The following is an 18,321-nucleotide window of genomic DNA, read 5'->3' as shown; positions in this document are numbered from 1 at the left end:
CACTTTTATTAACTGGGCCCATGTTGTCGGGGGGGAACTCCCCCTCAGATTCTAGTGTTCATTATGTTTAGAGTTAGAGCTCAGAGAACCACAAGGCCTCCAGCTCCAGGGACACTGGAACTGGAAAAGGCATGCCAATGTGCACACAGCACCTTACAGCCAGGGCTGAAAAAAGAACTAGAAGCAGCCTTTTGAAATCTCACACTTTATTTGGAAAAAAAAAAAAGGCAAGGGGTTGTCTTGCCACTAATCACATTTGAGTTCACAGGTAAATTCTGAGCTTTGGGCAAAACAGACGTTAATGGGAACAGGCTGTCACAGGAGCTCAGGAGGGCAGCAGGTTGCAGCTAGTGAGGCTTTCTGCTTATCCCACGGGGAGTGGGATGCAGGGAGGCTGGCCCTCAGCACAGGAACTTCAGTGGGTCTCTGCCATGACATAGCTGGTAACCCAGACATATGACAGGGGAGACCTTTCTGAGCCACGGGCAAGCACAGGAAGACCCAGAACTATGTCTACCTGGGCATGCCATGGGCAGAGGTGAAGTGACAGTGCAGTAAGGAGTATGACGAAAGACCTGGAAGGACTGTAATGATACCATCTGGAGACCAGATCTTTCCCTTCTCTTCCCTTCTTCTGCCTACACTCGGTGGTGCAGAGCACCATGGTGGAGATTTTACAGGGCCTTCAAGGGAATCCCATGAGTAGGTGCTGGTGAAGCAGCTCCAATTGCCTCTATCAACACTGTCTCCCCAAAAAACCTTTATTTCCCACTCCAAAACTTGCTGTTATGCAATTCTGTCACTTTAATATTTCTGGCCAGAACTACTTCTACAGGTTTTTGAACTCAAACTTACACAACTCCAGTTTTTTCAAATGAACGTTGTCTTCGTCTGCACGATGCTTTCATTGCTAGTATAAAGATGACAGTGTTTATCTGAAAGGAAAATTGAAATAACAGCATGGATTCTTTCTGTACATTTGTTAGATCCCTATTTTCAAAAACAATGCAATTTTTATCCTAAAATGGTTTGTGGTGTCAAGAATATTTTCCCTTCAGCTTAAATTCTCTAAATTACAAGATTCTCCTTGTTTCAAAGTAACATAGTCAAGGACAATCTAGGACTTGATCTGGATGAAATTTAGTAAGACAGCCCTATGCAAGGATGCTTAAGTGAAAGATAAAAACTCAAGAAATGCTGTCCTTGTCCAGACCAGATTCCAATCAACCCAGCATCTCATTTCAGTTGGGTCAAATCAGACTTTAAGAATATTTTCTAACAGAGAAAACGTACAGTGGTAATTCCCTGAAAAATCCTCCAGTCTCCACTGATTTCCACAGCTGGGATGTATGAGGTTGGTGGTTCATTTGTACTTATTTACTCGTAGTGAATATCAATGCTGAGAATTTGTCCCATCAAACACTTTCAAAAACTGTGCAGAGCTTTACTACCACCTGTTTCCAGGAGTTTCTTACTTAACGCGCCATAGAGAAATGATGCAGCTTGTCCTGTTTGTTCTGAATCTGCCACCTCCTGCTAGTGCTTGTGTTGGAAAAGACTCTGAATGGTTGGGTCCATAGTAATTTTCTCCAGACCAATACACTGTTACAGGGTCCTCCTTCCCCCCTTCTCTGTAGCCTTCTGTTTTCTAGGCTTAAAGCTCTTAATCCACTTAGTTGGTCCTCCAGTAGGGGCTGTCCCATGTCTCCAATGAGTTGGGATCCTAACCTACACTGCTTCCAGGTCTACTTCACAGTTTTTGAGATGAGGAGACCAGAACTGCATTTGGCATTCAAGACAAGAATGTTTATCTTCTAGTGTTACTTTAAGAGAGAAGTTTTAAGGGAGAAGTTAAACATCAGCCCATTCTTTTAAATTCCTGAAATTGAAAATATTTAATATTCCTTTAGGACTTCTGGTTGAAGTGACTTGTTATAGCTCATGTTGTTGATTTGTTTTATAAGCTCATAGACAAACCCTTCTAACATGGAACAAAGCAAATGGGAAAAAATAAATAGTTTTCTGGCCATACAGCCATTGCTCCACAAGCAATCTTTGTACTGGCAGGCAGCCCTCTGACTTCCAGGAGCTTAGCTCATGTCCTATCTCTTTAAACAAAAGACACAAGCTCCAGTACATCTGCTTCAAATGTAAAGAACACAGCTGCTTTGCCTTATGACTATTGTTTGACAAAACATAAAAGGAAAGGTAGCAGAAAAGAAGAGACAGCTCTGGATGCCACCTTCACCCTACTTACAATGACAACCATTATGATGGGCCCAGCGAAACTCCAGATAAGGGTGTCATGAACAGACAACCAGCAGAAATCAGGGTTCCCATAGCCTTGTGGATCCAGACCAACAGCAAGCCCTGGGTCACAAAATGGGGGGAAAAAGTACATCAGAAAGGTGGTACTTATAACCAAGAATATTTTCAAATAAACAAAATGATCATGGCAAACCCAGGCATATTTTCAAAGAAACAAAATTTTTGTGGAAAAATTTGTTCAATAGGACAGTCTGGGAAGGCAAAATCAAGGTAAATAATAAAATTAATTAACTAAATATTAAACTTTTATGCTGCTCACTCCATATCAAACGATACTATGAGTTTTGCCTACTAGAACAAAGTTCAGCTGCATAAAAATGACAACAAATGCAAGTCCCAAATTAATTCTGTTTCAGCACAGTTTTATAGCCATACTCACACAGTATGAGCCTTGAGGGTGAATGACATGTTGAGGAATTTCAATAAGCCTGTGCAGCAGAATGACATGAATCATAACTGAGTAGATGTCTATGTTATGAAAAAAAAAGTGCATTCTTAACTGCTGTGAGTTTGCTGTCACTAAAATAACACCAGAGACAAAGGAATCTGGGAACACGCGGGAGTTAACTGCTTGAGCTCAGGTGTGATTCATTTTGAACTGCCATTCCAGGTACTTCACCTTGCTTTCAGCACTGTTTGAAATAGAATTTGCTAACACCCCAAGGCAACTGAGTTAAAACCACACCTTTTATTGTTTTATTTTTCAAAACCTGGACAATTCCAAGGGATTCTGTGAATCCAATCTTCACCTGCTGATTTACAGTGCTGCCTGATTTGGTGACCTACACCTCTCCCACATGGTGATGAAATGGGACTTCTGCCTTTGACCTGCAAAATCATACAACCATATAATCGTTTAGGTTGGAAAAGACCTCTAAGATAAGGTCTGCCCTGAGCCTCCTTTTCCCCCGCCTAAACAACCTCAGCCCCCTCAGCTGCTCCTCATAAGAGTTGTGCTCCAGACCACTCACCAGCTCCATTGTCCTTCTCTGGACTCACTCCAGCACCTGAATGTCTTTCTTGGAGTGAGGGGCCCAGAACTGAACAGAGGATTTGAGGTGTGGCCTCAGCAGTGCCAAGTACAGGGGAATGATCACAACATCCTTGTAGTGCTCCTGAGTTTCCTGCCCCTTCTTCCGTTTTTTCCCCCAAGTCCCAGCAAAAGCTCCCTGTTCAGCCAGGATGGCCTTCCTCACTGGCTTGTCTTTTGCCACATGAGGATGGCCTGCTCCTGCACCTTTAGGATTTCCTGCTTGAGGAATGCCCAGCCTTCCTGGACTCCTCTGCCCTTCATGACTGCTTCCCAAGGGACTCTGTGAGTCAGGCCCCAAAAGAGGCCAAAGTCAGCCCTCTGGAAGTGCAAGGTAGAAGTTCTGCTGAATCCCGCCCTTGCTTCTGTGAGAATTGAAAACTCTGTCAACCATCACATCACCCACCAGTTCTTCTATGTTCACAAAGAACAGGTCCAGTAGGGATTTTCCCCTGGTTGGCTTGCTCATTAGCTGCATTAGGAAGTTCTTTTCCACACACTTCAGCAACCTCCTGGACTCTTTCCTCTGCTGTATTGTATTTACAGCAGACATCTGTTAAGTTGAAGTCCCCCACAAGAGCAAGGACTAGTGATGGTGAGACTTCTTCCAGCTGCTTATAGAATACTTCCTCTGCCTCTTCATCCTGGTTGGATGGTCTATAACAGATTCACACCTCAATATCTGCCTTGTTGTCCTTCCCACTGATTCTTACTCATTAACACTCAACTCTTTTGTCACCAACATCAAGCTCTAGACAGTCAAAACACCCCCTAACATACATGATTGTTCCCATGCTTTCTAACACATCAGTAACACTTGTGTCTTTGCTGCCACATGGATCTCCATTCCCTACCTTCATTGAGCTGGCAGATGAAAGGACCTCACTAGCACACCAGCCCTCAAATACTGGCATGCTGTCCTCAGGCTCACCTTTAGTGAGCCTGGTTTTATCCCTTTCTCCCTTAAAATCTAGTTTAAGTCTCTTTTAATGAGGCCTACTAGCTCCTGTGCAAAGATCCTTTCCCCATTTTGAGACAGGTGTACCCTGTCTGCAGAGGTCTTCAAGACACAGAAACTGATCCCTGTGAGGCCTGTGGCCAGTGACATATGGCAAGTGGCTGCAGCATGTTGTCTGGGCACTGGGGGCACCTACTGCGTTGAGCGTATGTCCTGACTCAAGAGGCAGTCAGGGCTGACAGCAGTGCTGTTCTCCACAAGGAGGATTCACGTGCATTAATAATAGTATTTTTTTGAATCTAAGCCTGTGTGCTTTGATGAAAAGACACTGAAAAAGGGAGAGGTGGCTGTGTTTCACTCTTGCTGCATAAAGCTGGCCCACGGCCCATATTCACATCTGGTACAGGCCTATGGTCTATGAAAACTAAACTGGCTATTTGGCAAAGCAGTGGATATTGGATCTGTTTTCACTGAAATGTGGAATAAGATAGGACCAGTCTCCATCCCTGTTCCCATTGGCCCTTCCACCACCCCCTTCAGCAGTTGCCATCCAGAAAGAATTAGCCATAAATGATTAAGGGACCATAAAGTATTTTATACAGATGTAATTCTATGGATACAGTCTGTTTCCCAGGACTGGATTTCCCCATTAATGGGACTTTAAACTACAGTTTGACTCTGGCTCTAAGAGTAGTTGGCAGACAGCAAAATTTTTCACTCTCAAAATCCTACCCTAAAGTTCCCTAACAAATGGGGCAAACTGCAGTCTTCGGGTACATGGTTCAAATTTTACTGCAGTCAACAACATGTGAAATAACACTTTATTCAAAGGCAGAAATAAGCCAAAGCAATGTCATACAGCAAAACATTTTGGTACATCAATTAAATGCTGCTGCCTGGCTGTCCTTAGCAGATTGATATCTCACTGATGTTTGCAGGAACTGGGGCTGGTCTCCTATGACCAAGAGTCCTATGGGGACCAGCACCCATCCTGTGAGGAGGCGCTGCCAGAGGGACATGTTTCAACCCTTCTGAGCTCCTGTGGGCTTAGCAGCCATGTGTGACTCAGGCAACTGTGGGTCAGCCTCACCTCTCTCCTGACTCACTGCTTTGCCTAGGATTTGAAAAGTGCCAGTTTTAGAGGGATATTGGTTTTAGGGCTAAGTAAGAACCAGTTTTAACATGAGCACTGCAGTTTCCATGGTAAAGCAGTTACTGCACACATATGTCAACCAGTTAGTGTGCTGCCACGAAGATGGGCAGAACTGGGGGGTATTGCTGGGTGCCAAATACAGCCCTTTGCTCCTGAGGCAAGGAAGTCATAAAATCTCTCTCTTAGATGGATCAAACTACACTTTGAAATGAGCAAACTTAAAGTAAATTTAAAATGTTCCAATATTGCTCCCCATGGAGGAATATTCCAGATTCACACTCTTTTGATGGCTGTAAGTTTTCTCCCAACTTCTATTCTACTTTCGTTCATGGCAATTTGCATTTCAATGCTGTGGTTAAATGTGGTTCTTCCCTGTTGGAGTGTTCCCTATGTAAAGATTTTACTAAGTTTTACCCTCCTTTAAAGGTCAAAGTTCCCTTCTGCAAGGAGCCTGGTCCCTATGTCCCAGCTCAAAATGAATGTCGGTTTGAGCATAAAACCCAGAAAAAATAAATAAGCAAAACAGATAATAAAATGTACAAAAAACCCACTGCTACTGTAGGTTCTTTTTTTTCTTTAACTCAGTACAGCTATGATAAAGATGAAATGGTATTTACCTTTCAAATACAGCAAAAAAGTCCTCTGCATGTCCCAAGACTAAAATTCCTTCACATATCTAGACTATTCCACTATTAAGGAAAATATACAATCCTTCTCTCATAAAGTAACTTAAATCATATTTAAGATTTGTGTTATGAAGCTGGAACCTTTTTACTGTTTAGAAATTAAAATTTATAAAGAAGCTTATTTAAAATAGGTACAGTAACAAAGTTATCCAGAGGCAAGAAATCCCACATTGTGCTATTTATGATGAAATAATTTTCTCTTCAGATGATTTATAAGCCTGGAAGGGCAAATTAAAGGCTTAGTTTTCTCTTTATCCTTCATTTCAGAAAATCCTCTGACTTCCTCAGTAACAGGGATCTGACTTTTCATTTAAATGGAACTGCAAATTCAGTAGATTCAGAGATTAAATTACAGGACACAACCTGGAATCATAACTCATATTTTTAAAAGTGCAAAATAGTTCTATATTACAGAGAGCAATATCTAAGTAGAAAAATGTAAAAATGGTATGCTTGTGATGTTTAGATTGCATAAGACTGTTGTTGAGAAGTTCTGAATTAATTTAAATTTCAGGACAGAAACCAAACCTGAAACAGAAAATCCTTCTGACAAAATTCTTCTGAAGGGCTACGTGTTCTGAAATGCAAATAGTTTTTGTTACTTAACGATTCTTCTTTTCCACCAGAAATGATGCTGCACAGTATCTGATTACACTTCAGTGTTTCAGAATATACTGCAGTAGTCCTGTATGTACTGATAAAAGTCACATAGGTCTGAAATGTTTCAGAAGTTCAAGGACAATTCCTATTTAAAATGTTCGGGATACGTCTAGAGTGGTGGAGCCTTCTGGGCTGTGCTTTCTACTGTTTTTCAGATAAATTGATAAAAGTAGAAATTACTCAGGCATAGGAAGAGATGGAAAAACTTACTAGCTCTCTGGAGAGAGAATTAACCTGTACCAGCCTACACTGTTTTGGTATTACACTTCCTTAAATCACACAGAAAAAAAAACCCTAAAATGTATTTTTAAGTATAACTCGTTCCACAATATTTTTGCAAGTGTATATGACTGATAGCTATTTGTTTGATTTCAAAGACATCTAAACCTCTGCCATTGCTGACAGTATGTTATTATCTGTAAAACTAAAAGTAATTGGATAAAAGTTGACTGTCTGCCTGTGATCCAATTTCCCATATGGCAACAGATACATAATGAAATAGTTGAACCAAAAAAACCCACTCCAACTGTTCCATGAAGCACACTTCCTGAGGAGCTGTCTTCCTGAATTAACACAACACCGTGTGCTTGGGGTAGCACTGGAAATGTCTGATGGCAAAAATAGGCATGGTGAAGGCGGAGACGGATGTGCTCCTGTGGATCACCCTGGATCGGTTTAAAAGATTACTGCCTCCAGTTTTTCATTACTTTCCCTCAACTGGAACTTATAGCCTTTGTGTCTGAAATGGTGTAAAAGGCTGCTTGAGTATTCCCAGCTTGTTTTTATGCCAAATAAAATGGAACCGCTGAAATTCCTTCAGGGAGCATTTACTGCTGTTTGAGGGTAGGCAGTGGGAATGTCCAGTGATGGGCAGTAATGTCCTGTGGACAGCATTGCTTCTGAAGCCACTTCAGCTACCTCCCTGAGAAACCACGTGTCCGCATCTGAAGTTACCAGCACAGGGAAGAAAAATTGCTGAAAGCTACTGGCAAGTTGTTAGAATAAAAATACCATTATTTCTAAGTATTGTTATCAAGTCCTGATGTAACCAGGGTGCATATATGTTTTTGTTACTGCATAACCATCAGTATCATTTCAACTGGGGCAACAGACATTTGGTACACAGATCTGCCAAATTCAGGCTTACTTCTGCTAGATGTGACTTGTTGTTGCACTGATTCAGACAAACACCCATAACTGTCTTGGATGGAGTAACTTCCCTGGGTTTATCCTGTAAAGATGGCAGGGAAACAAAGCTGTTTTAGCGTGGTTGAAGGTACCTGTTATGATGGCAGGAATGCCCCAACCAACTACGTAGTAGAACCGCATGTGCCCGAAGTTGATGTTCCTCACTTCAGTCAGCATCCGGTAGATGTGAAGCTGCTCCACAAACATCCATGCAAAGGTGCTCATGTAGAAATAGTGCAGGAGGATGGCAATCACGGTACACACGAACTGTAGAAGGGAAAGGGCAGGGAAATTAGAGTTGCTCTTCTGAATCACAACCTGGTGAGTCACCGGTTCCCCTGTGCAGCTAATGGCAAGTGTAATAAAAAGATTCTGGCAGAACAAATATACTGCCATTAATTATGTTTTTCAGAGTTTAAGAAAAGCTATTCATACTGTGAAACCTTTTTTTTTTAAAAGTAAATAAATTATGTCACCTGAGGCTGTTTCACCTTCAACCTATCAACCCAACACACTTTCAGTTACTGCACTTGCTCTCCATATTCTGTGGCTAATTTCACTGTGCATGAGTGCTGCAAAGGTGAGGATTTGAGCCATTCTGACGGGATTCCTTCTGCTTGCAGGAGAGGCAGGGCTGGGAGAGCTCCTGGCTCTTTCTTCTGGTGCGGAGTATGAGGTGAGGATGCTCCTCTGGAGGCTGCAGACCCTCTGCCCTGCCTGGTGTAGGAGTCTCACCTGCACAATGCCACTACAGCGAATTCAACCATGGCATGTTTAACTGCATCAGCTAAACCAGTCACACTGTTAAATCAATAAATTACTTCTGAGAACAGCCACCCTCAGCCCTGCACTGACTCAGTGTCTCCCACTGCCATATCAAGGGCCATTCTATGGGTTTTTATCATACTACATCCTTTCAAGAGAGAAAGATCTCTGTCCAAGGAAGTATGCTATTTTGGTACAGTTTTGTTTTGTTTTAAAGTAGACTATGTTTTTTGTTTTATTAGTAGATCAAAAAGTACAAAGCAAGTCTTCTTTTATTTGGCAGAGGTGGAGAGGAGGTGTGAGAAGATCTTAGGCTTTCAGTTTAGGACCTGTCCCTGAGAAAGTCTTTCTTTCTCAGGAAAACTTTAGTTCTGGGGACAGAAATCTATGAAGCTTCAGGCAAGGAAAAGTGAATGTGCTGAACGTGAGCAATGGATGATCTGTAGAAGAAATCCATCCTTTCTTTGAGGAAATTTCTCATCACTGAAATGAAATGTCACAAATAGGCAAAATTTGACAGGACCTTATAATCCAGCATAAGATCAGTAGACTGTTTTGCCCCTATGTGTCTGTGTCACAGGTCTGAAAAAATCTCTTCCATCTACATCTCCTCTTCTGGGACTCTTTTTAAAAAAAAAAAATATTGAGAAGCAAAAGCAGAGATGCATCCATGGGGTAAGGCAGTGGCCATTGCTTTTGTCCTTGCAGCTCCGCCCTTCACTGATGAACCCTGCAGACCTTGCACATCTATACTTCAACAAGTCATGGAGGATGCCTGGCCATTATCACCAGACTAAAAGATGCAGCCGGAAGTAGATCACCACCTATCTTGCAGACCAATCTTTCACCTAATGTCAAAATCAGAATATTTGACTACAAAGTGGGAGTGTGGCTTCTAGGCTCTACCTGGCTTGAGCAGGGGAGTAAACCCTCTTCTCATTCACCACAGAAAACCACCCTAACCACCAGGCTGTAGGATAACCTGGGTCCAGAAATGCTCAGCTCTACCTTCTGTTTGAGCCTGTGCTACTTGCAGTCAAGCACAGAAGCCATGAGGACAAAGAGAAAACAAGGTAGTGCTGGCTGGGTAGTTCATGTCTTCAGCTATGAACACAAGGACTTGGAACTTCTAGTCCTGGGTTTGGTCTTGTTTTCTTATCCTACATCAGTAGCACAAAGTGCACCACTAAGCTCTGCCAGGCTGAGAACAGCAAAAATAAAAGGACCTGCTGAAACCAAAGAGACCAGGTCCTCAGTGCGACTAGGAGTAACAGCTACAGTGGGCAAACTGGTAGCTGAACTCATCTTTGTGATCAAATAGCCACCTTGAAACCTCTGACCTTCAAAGACTTGCATTTCTGTAATATCTGCTAACCAGTTTTCTCTCCCAGCTTAACAGTTTGATGGGTGAAAACAGGAATGACCGCAAGCATACAACACCTGAATTGAAATTTCGCAATTAACTTTCTTCTTTCAGCAGCAAAGCAAAGGATATTGCCAAGGATCTGTTGATAAGCTTGAATTAAGAGCACTCTATGCAACCTTTCAATTTTTGTTTAAGAAGTTTTACATTGTGTTTTGGAACCTTTTGTTCCTGTGCAGCACTGACCCTCCTTTCAGATTTTGACATAACTTTTTAGTGGTTTTTCATGGTATAATGCTCAGAAATGTACATTTCCCTGTTCAACTTTGCTGGGCAAAAGAATCATACAAAGACCACCAACCTTCTGGATTCACTTAACGCATCAGCTTTATTATAACACCAAGTGTTATTGAAAATGTAGCTCACCAAATAAACCATCTTTCCCTCTGTGTAAGCAGTGCTTTTTTTGTTCCTACTCTCACATGCACATTAGTAGAGTGCTGCCCTGAACATTACCTTTTCCAGGTAAGAAAAAAGAAAGCAAATAAATCACTTTCTATCAATAGTCCAGGGAAAGATTAAAACCTCGCCCAGAAATGTGACTGTTAATTTACAGAAACCCATAAAAATCAGGCTGGGTGCCAAGCAGTACGGCATTATTTGTGCTCCAGCATTCTTTACCTCTTTATGTTCAGCAGTGCATGACTCGTTAGACAACTCTCATTCCATACAGACAGATGAATAATTGTCTCAAGCAGACATGGCTTACAGCCCTCCTACTTTCTCAAATTGACTGGGTAGGCTGTAAGGAGCAGCTTTCTGCTGTAACTTAAAGGTCTTTGTAAGTGGGTTAAAAGTTTGGGGTGTTTCACTGAGTTCCGGTAACAGTACAGGACATGATCACATCATGAGCCCCAAAGCAGGAAAATGAGAAGGATCAAAAGAGAACAATCTCACCAAGTACAGTCATTAGGATTTATGGTATTGATGTAATGAACTGTTTTACTACTTTTATAAACCTTTGCTTGGTGCCTCATGATACTGTGAAAGAAATCTGGAAATGAGGAGCCATCACTTACTGCATAATTTCTGGCAAAATTCTGTAGGGATGTGGGCTTGGTCCCTGACCCCTTGGTATTCATGTCGGAGAACTGAAAGAGTATAACCTCCTTGCTAGTGAAATGCAGTGAAAAATGAGTGGTGTGCTCAGCAAGGCATGGGGAAGGTCAAGTTACATGAAGTGCTGTGGATCAATTGGCAAAGTGAGCTCCTTTGAACAAAGTTATTTTAATATGCAAACTCGCATATATTAAAACAAAAACAACATGAGTTCACACATGATATAAGACCATATCCCAGAGGGCAGCTCACTGCAGAAGATCTCCCCATAGCAGTAGATAAGGGACCTGAGCTCCTGGCATAGGGGAATATTGGAATATGGGACTAGAAGTGACAAAACCAGCTGGAAAGCTTCATCCAGTTTTGCATTCGCAATTTTTCAAAAGCTAAAGTGGGAGAAGAAGCCCAGAAAAAAAAGCAACAGAGTAACCTGAATCTTCGAGATTGAAGAAATTAAGCAGCTTAATTTTATATAGTTTTCCAAAAGAAATACTATTAAACAGAGGCTTCCTGGCAAGACAATTTTTAGAAGAGCGTTCATAAATTTACTAGGAAAAGGTCTTGTCAGCCCTCGGTTACTGGAAGCTGAAATTAGTCAAGGTCAGATACTTTCTAAAATGTATGTTATAGCTCAAATGGATATTAGAAGCCAGAGTGACACTTTAGGATTAAGTTATACAGCAAGCGAAACTGTGTTGTCAGGCACCGTGGTGTCTTTACCATGACGGTGACGATGATATTCATTGAATGCAGGTATATTCTCCCATTTCTGCTGCTTGGACAATGTGGAATCAGCAAGATTTTGTTTGTTTTCATCTCAAGATTGTATTTCCCTCTCAAAATTTAGATTGAAACGTACAGTAGTGGATTTCTATATGACAAATTTTCTTCACAGTGTTCAGATCATCCCTACAGTTAACATTTTGAATATTCTTCCTATCTGTTATGGACATGTTTTTATTGCATGTCACCCCCCATCTGCATACTGCCTGTTTGGTACAGGTGACTGTGCAGTGCTGGAACCTTTGCCTGCTTGTCTCTTACCTGTCTGAATGGCAGCCATGACTTTTGGGATGGATGTTACTAAGAATTAGCAGCAATACCATGCAAAATGCCATATGGTTGAGATAGCAATGAGGTGCTAAGTACAGAACATACACACTTCATGTATAGTGTATATATCTCAGTCCATTCATATCTTGTCTTTCTTGACATGCACAAAGCTGGAGGTGCCTGCACTAAGCTTTGTCAACAGATATGATGGGTTGAAGCCAATAATTACTGTGGCTGGAAGGCACAAAGCGAAGCGACAGGTTTCCTACTGAATCTTGGATGTAGCAAGCTGTCCCATGCCTGGCAAGTGGCTTCTCCAGAACAGCCATTGGGTTTGCAACATGCATATTGGCACCTGCCCAGCAACACATAGTTGTCAACATACCAGTCAAGACCAAAAGCCATTTGGGCTTGTAAGGTACCTGTGGCGGGAGAAACTGGAGAGCCTCCTACTGAACAGACAAAGCAAGACAGAAAACACACTGACAGAAAGGAAGGAAGAAATCAGTATTCAGGGTTCAGTTCCTAGGATAAGCCTTCAACAGGGCTGCTGTCATGTATTCTCTGAAAATAAGATACAGTCCTATCGCCTGCCATTGCTATTAATCACACAAACCACACATGAATAGATTAAAAATCTGATTTTTTTCAAATTACTGTTGAAGCCAAAGAGAGTGAAAAAGAAAAGAAAGTGAAACAGATGGGAGCAGGTAAAAGTTGCAATTTAAAACTTGACAACAACTCTAGCAATAAGCACAGAGTAACTCTTACCGGGTTCTCAGTCTGGTTGATACCAATAAGAAAGACAAGCTCAGAGAAGAAAAGGGCAGCCACCAGGTTTTTGTGGATACTGTGCAAATTGGAACGTAGTGTGCGGATCAGGACCAGCAGAATGAAGGTGATCAGCAAAGCCGCCAGCGAGATGGATACAGTTGTGTAAGTGACGATCTTCAGAGGAAGCACCTCTCCATTCTGTAGAAAGACAGATTGATAGGCTCTCTTGGAGTTTTTCCTTCCTTTTTCTCCAATCAAATCTACTACTTGGAATGTCAGTGTTTTCATTACTACTGAGCCAACGTATAGATTTACTTTAGGACCAAAAGGAGTGGGTGATGCCACCTCTTTAGTCACTCAACATGTGGAGTGTGTGTGGGCAGCACTGACTAGGTGGGAAGTTCCTTTCAGCAGATCCAATGGCAGGTGCTGTCAGGGACAGGCAAACACACTCCTGACACACTGCATGGGATGGATCTGCTGACAATTGTCTGAGTCACCCTCAAAGCTCAAGCTCTGAATGAAAGCCCTTGAAAACCAAAAGCCTCAAAAATCCTGAGTATGATTTCACCCACCTCTCGTTTGGAAATGTCCATCAGGACAGCAAAGCTGGTTATATGGTTGCACTGGCAAGCGATATGGCTCTGGTTTCTGGAAAACAGCTCACATCCTCTGGAGGACCAGGCACCTGTCCCGCCAATCCTATGGGGAAAAAAGATATTTCTGAGAGCCATCCTCTGATCTCCCCTTGCCTCCTGCTGCTACTGCTCTCTGTGGGAGCTTTAGCTATGCAAACAGACATGACTGTAAGTACCAAGACAGAAATATTTATAGCTGTCACCTGCCTGAAAGAGTATAATCAACTTAAAAAATTTTCAGTTGAAGTAGTTTCTGATAAGACAGCTGGCATTCATGGCCAAATTTTGTGGTTTTAGAACAACCTGGTTTGACTTTAAAAGGAAAAAAATTGTAAAAATTTGCTTTCGGATCAGTGACCGCACAAGTAATACAGGGAGGAGATTGCACAGAAAAAAATGGCTGTAACAAAGGTAGAAATACTAAAACCACAGAGAGATACATGTTTTTGAACCATCTCTACTTCCCAGATCTAGACACTGTTTGCACAGCTCTTATGTGAAATATGTTTCAGCAGTAATATGACATCGTTATAGTGTTCCTCTGAAAAGTAGACAAGAAAAGGTTAAAACTTTTTCTAATAAATAATACTTCATATAAAGAGCTCTCTTGTGTTAACAATTCTTCCCTGTGCAGTTTTGGTTAACTCCAAGTGACTTTGTAAATTATTTTATATCAATATTAATTATTCTATTTTGAAGTTAATGAGTAATAAAAATAGTCTTGTAGTTACTGAAAAAGCTTTTAATTAGATAAGACAGGACCTCTTTTTCATTCAGCAATAAAGTATTTGTTACACAATTTTAATATCACTTTCTCTTGGAAAGTACTCGCTTTCTAAAATCTCTTTCATTACATGCAGCGTAAGAGCTGCTTTTCAACTGTGGCTGTAGGAAGACCTAACACAGATAACAATGCCATTGATGTTGCCAGCAAATAGCTAACAGATGAATCACTTTAGAGCTAATGAGTTATTCAAGCCCATACAATGTTTAAAAATTTATGAAAAAGGACTTGCCATTCCCTCATAATCGACAGAATCATCTGTGTATACAAGCAAATACATTTGCCTACTTCACATGCAGGCAAATGGAGTAGTTTATTATTGCAAATACAAGAGATTTGTGTTGCCTCTTCGATCCTTTCAATGACATAATCTCCTGAAGCCTTTGACCTAGGTTAGTTTGTGCTTTTATTTCCAGCACAGGATATTGCCTTGTAATGAATTTTTCCATAGTTTTTGGGTTACTAGGAAACAAGTAAAAAGCTACTCCCCTTACCCTGGGCAGACCATGTCATCTTCTCACTATATACCCGAGTTCGTAGCTGGAAATTGCAATATATATGTAACAGTAACAATATTGTGCAAGCATAACATGCAGATCACATGGTTACCTCTCAATACATTTTCTTTTGTTTTATCCACGCTCCTGTAATATCTCCAATAGGACTGTGCTGTTTCCACAATGCCATAAAGCCAACAAAACATCAGCACACACTGCTATAGTTATTATAATTTTTCTCATTTTCAAGAAAAATATGTCTTTATCTTGAACTTCACTCAATACAAAAGACTTAAATGAGCCATTTTCAGAGTATTTCATCTTCTTCCTAACACTTGCCTCCTAGAGAGTCAAGTACTCTCTCCTTATATTCTGCTTATGTATTACAATTGCTTCCCATCAACTGGAAGAGGTCAGAGGTCCCAAAGAAGGTATTTCCTCTCCCTCCAATTTTTCACTAAAACAAATTAAAGCAAATCCTCAATAGCTGATGAAATGAAAAGTTGCTTCTTATCAGTGCAACTGTCTTTGCATTGACTTTTGATACAAACATTTGAGATTCAGAAATTTATAATCTTTACTCATATAATTTTATCTGCAAAATCTCAGTCCTCCTTTTTACCAACATGAAGATTTAGTTTTGTAATTTTTTGCACTGCCCCTGGCTGAGGCATCAAGGAGAGTGCCTGTTTGCCATATGCTCTGTCCATAGTCATTGGAATGTAACAGGAGAAGATTCAGTCCATGTAAGAGCTGAATCATCTCCTGGAGATCCTGATTTAAAGACCTCAGACAAGCCACAAATGCAAACACTGGAGTCAGACTATGCCTGTCCACATATACATCTGTGAGCAAAAAGCATGCGCAAATACAAGGAAATTGTGAGATTTATTATTGCTGGGTGAAACTGAACCCTGCAGAAAGTCACAACAGCATTGTGTTTGTTAGAAACTGCATGGCTAATCCTTTGTTTGAGGATAATTATTTTCATTTTTCTCAGGTTGATGGGAAATACATGGCTCTATTTCACCAGAAAACAGTTGCCAGTTGAATAAACAGACCAAAAATTTATCTTCCTAGAATTATCTTCCAAATTATCTACCAAAGAATTATCTTCCTAGGCAGGGCTTCTCTGCTACTGAGACAGTTGTCACTCATAGCTCTAAAGCAAGCAGAAGACATACGTGATGGAATGATTCCAGAAGACACAGACAGGCTTTGTTCTCTCCTCTGTTTCCAGCATGGTGTACTCCACTATGATGGGCTTTTCCACCAGATTGGGAGGAAACTCCCCGTCACTGTGAATGGCTGTGCTCACCACAGGTGTGTTAATAATTGGGCGATTTGGCAATCTGCACAAGGAGAAAAATTGCACAGTGATCGAAACATGAAAATGCAAAGCGTTGACTTGCGAGGTTCTCCAAATAAAAGGTTTCCAGTCACTTCCACTCAGAAAGAAAAGTAGATGCACCATCAGCCTTCCACACAGACCAAAAGCTGCTGGCACTTCTGATATGGTTATTCTCCTACAGTGTGCCAGAAGGACAAGAGACAGTACTGCAGTGACAACTGCAGCACTGATGACATTATACTGACATGACGGTCAGTATAAAAGCAGCTCTGTCTCCTCCACACACTCAGAGGAAGTAGAAGAAGAGATCTGTACAATTCACAAACAGGTCTGAAGTTTACCTCAAGCTCCTTCGGTCAGGATCATAGTTTTCAGGCAGGAGGTGCCCCAGGGATCGGTATATAATGACCATGGTAACAGTATGATGTGTTGAGTCCTCTGGATGTCTCTTCTTTCTCTTTGCAAAAGCACTTTCAGGGCTGAACGCACCACTGTTTAACTTAGAGGATATTTTTTGATTTGTAGGCTTCATTGTAGGCACTGCTACGGAATTAACACAAATATTAAATTCTTTTCACACAGCTTCAGAGCTACCATTTAAACTGGTAATTTTGCTTTGCAAAGATACAGAGATGTTACTGTTGTTATAACTCTAGGCTCAGCATGCTCTTAATGTTATAGTTGACATTTTTAATAAAATTTTAGCACATTTCATAGTTATATAGCTGATAATCAACCACTGAACCACGAAAAACCATTTAGTCTAGCTAGAAAATAAGCCATTTCTAAGCTAAGAGATTCATACGTGTATAAATACCCCATGCATAACTTAAGGAGAACATTAAAACAATATGCTTGCTATTAAATTGCATGTACCTTCAAATATGGCAGAACCAGTGTTATGAACACACCAACTAGTCACATAGGATTTCTCCCTGCTAATTCTGTCATATAATGAGCTTTAAGTTTTGACAGTATCTTTTAAAAGTCACATTTCCTTTTTTCTTACAGAAAAGATACAAGTCATACAAACAGATGCCCTGTTTATGAGCAAAAAGTCATAAAGCTGTATGAGCTTATCTGTATTATTTTCACAAGTGTTACTATTTCCCCACGCAGAGGATATTCAGACATAGTATGTGTATTGCACTTTGAGTTACTCTCTCTCTCTTCTCTTGCCCAAGGAAACTTGTGGTGCTTCTCAGCAATATCAAGGTACTCCAGAGACACTGGGAAGCAGGTACTTCCCCACATATTTTCCCTAATCAGCCAGCTTAAGACTTTTTCTTTGCTGTCTAGTTCTGATACTGTCTCTGCTCCCAGATTTGGATTCTCCATCTCTCACACCACCTCCCTCCATCTCTGCAGTGACTGGAGGAAGGCAGCTGTGGGCCTACAGGCTCTGGGCAGCCATCCCATCCTATCCTGGTGGGAACAGAGGCAGAGCATTTCTCCCACTTTGACAGGGCTGTTGGAGGGGCTGCAAGCGAGACCTGACAGACAGGTACAGCCAGTTACACAGCCCCCCATGCTCCCATTGCTGCCGGCAAGCAAAATGCCTCACAAGTATGCACAGCTGCTCCATCCCTAAATAATGTTTGCTTGTGCAGACAGTCACCCTGCTCTCACCCCAGTACCACTCTGCTTTGTGAGGATCAATCATGCTCTTTGGGAACTAGTTATAATTGCTCTCCAAATGGCAGCAGAAGAGTTTTACCTTTCCTGTCTGAAGGTCTGAACAAAGTATCAGGGAAGATAACAGATGACTCCAGATCTTTTGGGTAATCTTCTTTAATCTCATGAAATCGCGGTATTCTAGCTCCCGTGAAATTAGACTTGTCAAAGATGTCAACAGCAATAACTGGGGAGGGGAGGAAAAGTTTCCCATAAAATTAACTTCAATGCTTTCAAATATGATATTGCAACACAATGAAACATGATTAAAAGGTTAAAATATCTGCACAATGCAGATAA

The 18,321-nt window shown here is 41.2% G+C and overlaps 1 protein-coding gene across 5 annotated transcripts in view; it reads right to left on the bottom strand.

The window, feature by feature from the left end:
* Positions 1-18,321, bottom strand: part of CELSR1 (cadherin EGF LAG seven-pass G-type receptor 1) — a 169,203-nt gene that overhangs the window by 10,123 nt on the left and 140,759 nt on the right. For 3 of the 5 annotated variants that reach the window (XM_017811530.1, XM_017811528.1, XM_017811527.1), the window contains exons 20-27: positions 18,065-18,208; positions 16,689-16,890; positions 16,181-16,348; positions 13,653-13,779; positions 13,075-13,275; positions 8,096-8,270; positions 2,258-2,370; positions 856-935 (exon numbers count right to left, since the gene is read on the bottom strand). In XM_017811530.1, coding sequence (XP_017667019.1) covers positions 856-935; positions 2,258-2,370; positions 8,096-8,270; positions 13,075-13,275; positions 13,653-13,779; positions 16,181-16,348; positions 16,689-16,890; positions 18,065-18,208 — 1,210 coding nt within the window. The remainder of the gene's footprint in view (positions 1-855; positions 936-2,257; positions 2,371-8,095; positions 8,271-13,074; positions 13,276-13,652; positions 13,780-16,180; positions 16,349-16,688; positions 16,891-18,064; positions 18,209-18,321) is intronic. The other 2 variants (XM_017811526.1, XM_017811529.1) reach the window with 1 other exon arrangement.

The sequence above is a fragment of the Lepidothrix coronata genome, unplaced genomic scaffold (assembly GCF_001604755.1).
Source record: "Lepidothrix coronata isolate B3197 unplaced genomic scaffold, Lepidothrix_coronata-1.0 Scaffold32, whole genome shotgun sequence".
Lineage (NCBI taxonomy): Eukaryota > Metazoa > Chordata > Aves > Passeriformes > Pipridae > Lepidothrix > Lepidothrix coronata.
The sequence above is the reverse complement of the archived record's forward strand: the minus strand, read 5'-3'. Positions and strand labels throughout refer to the sequence as shown.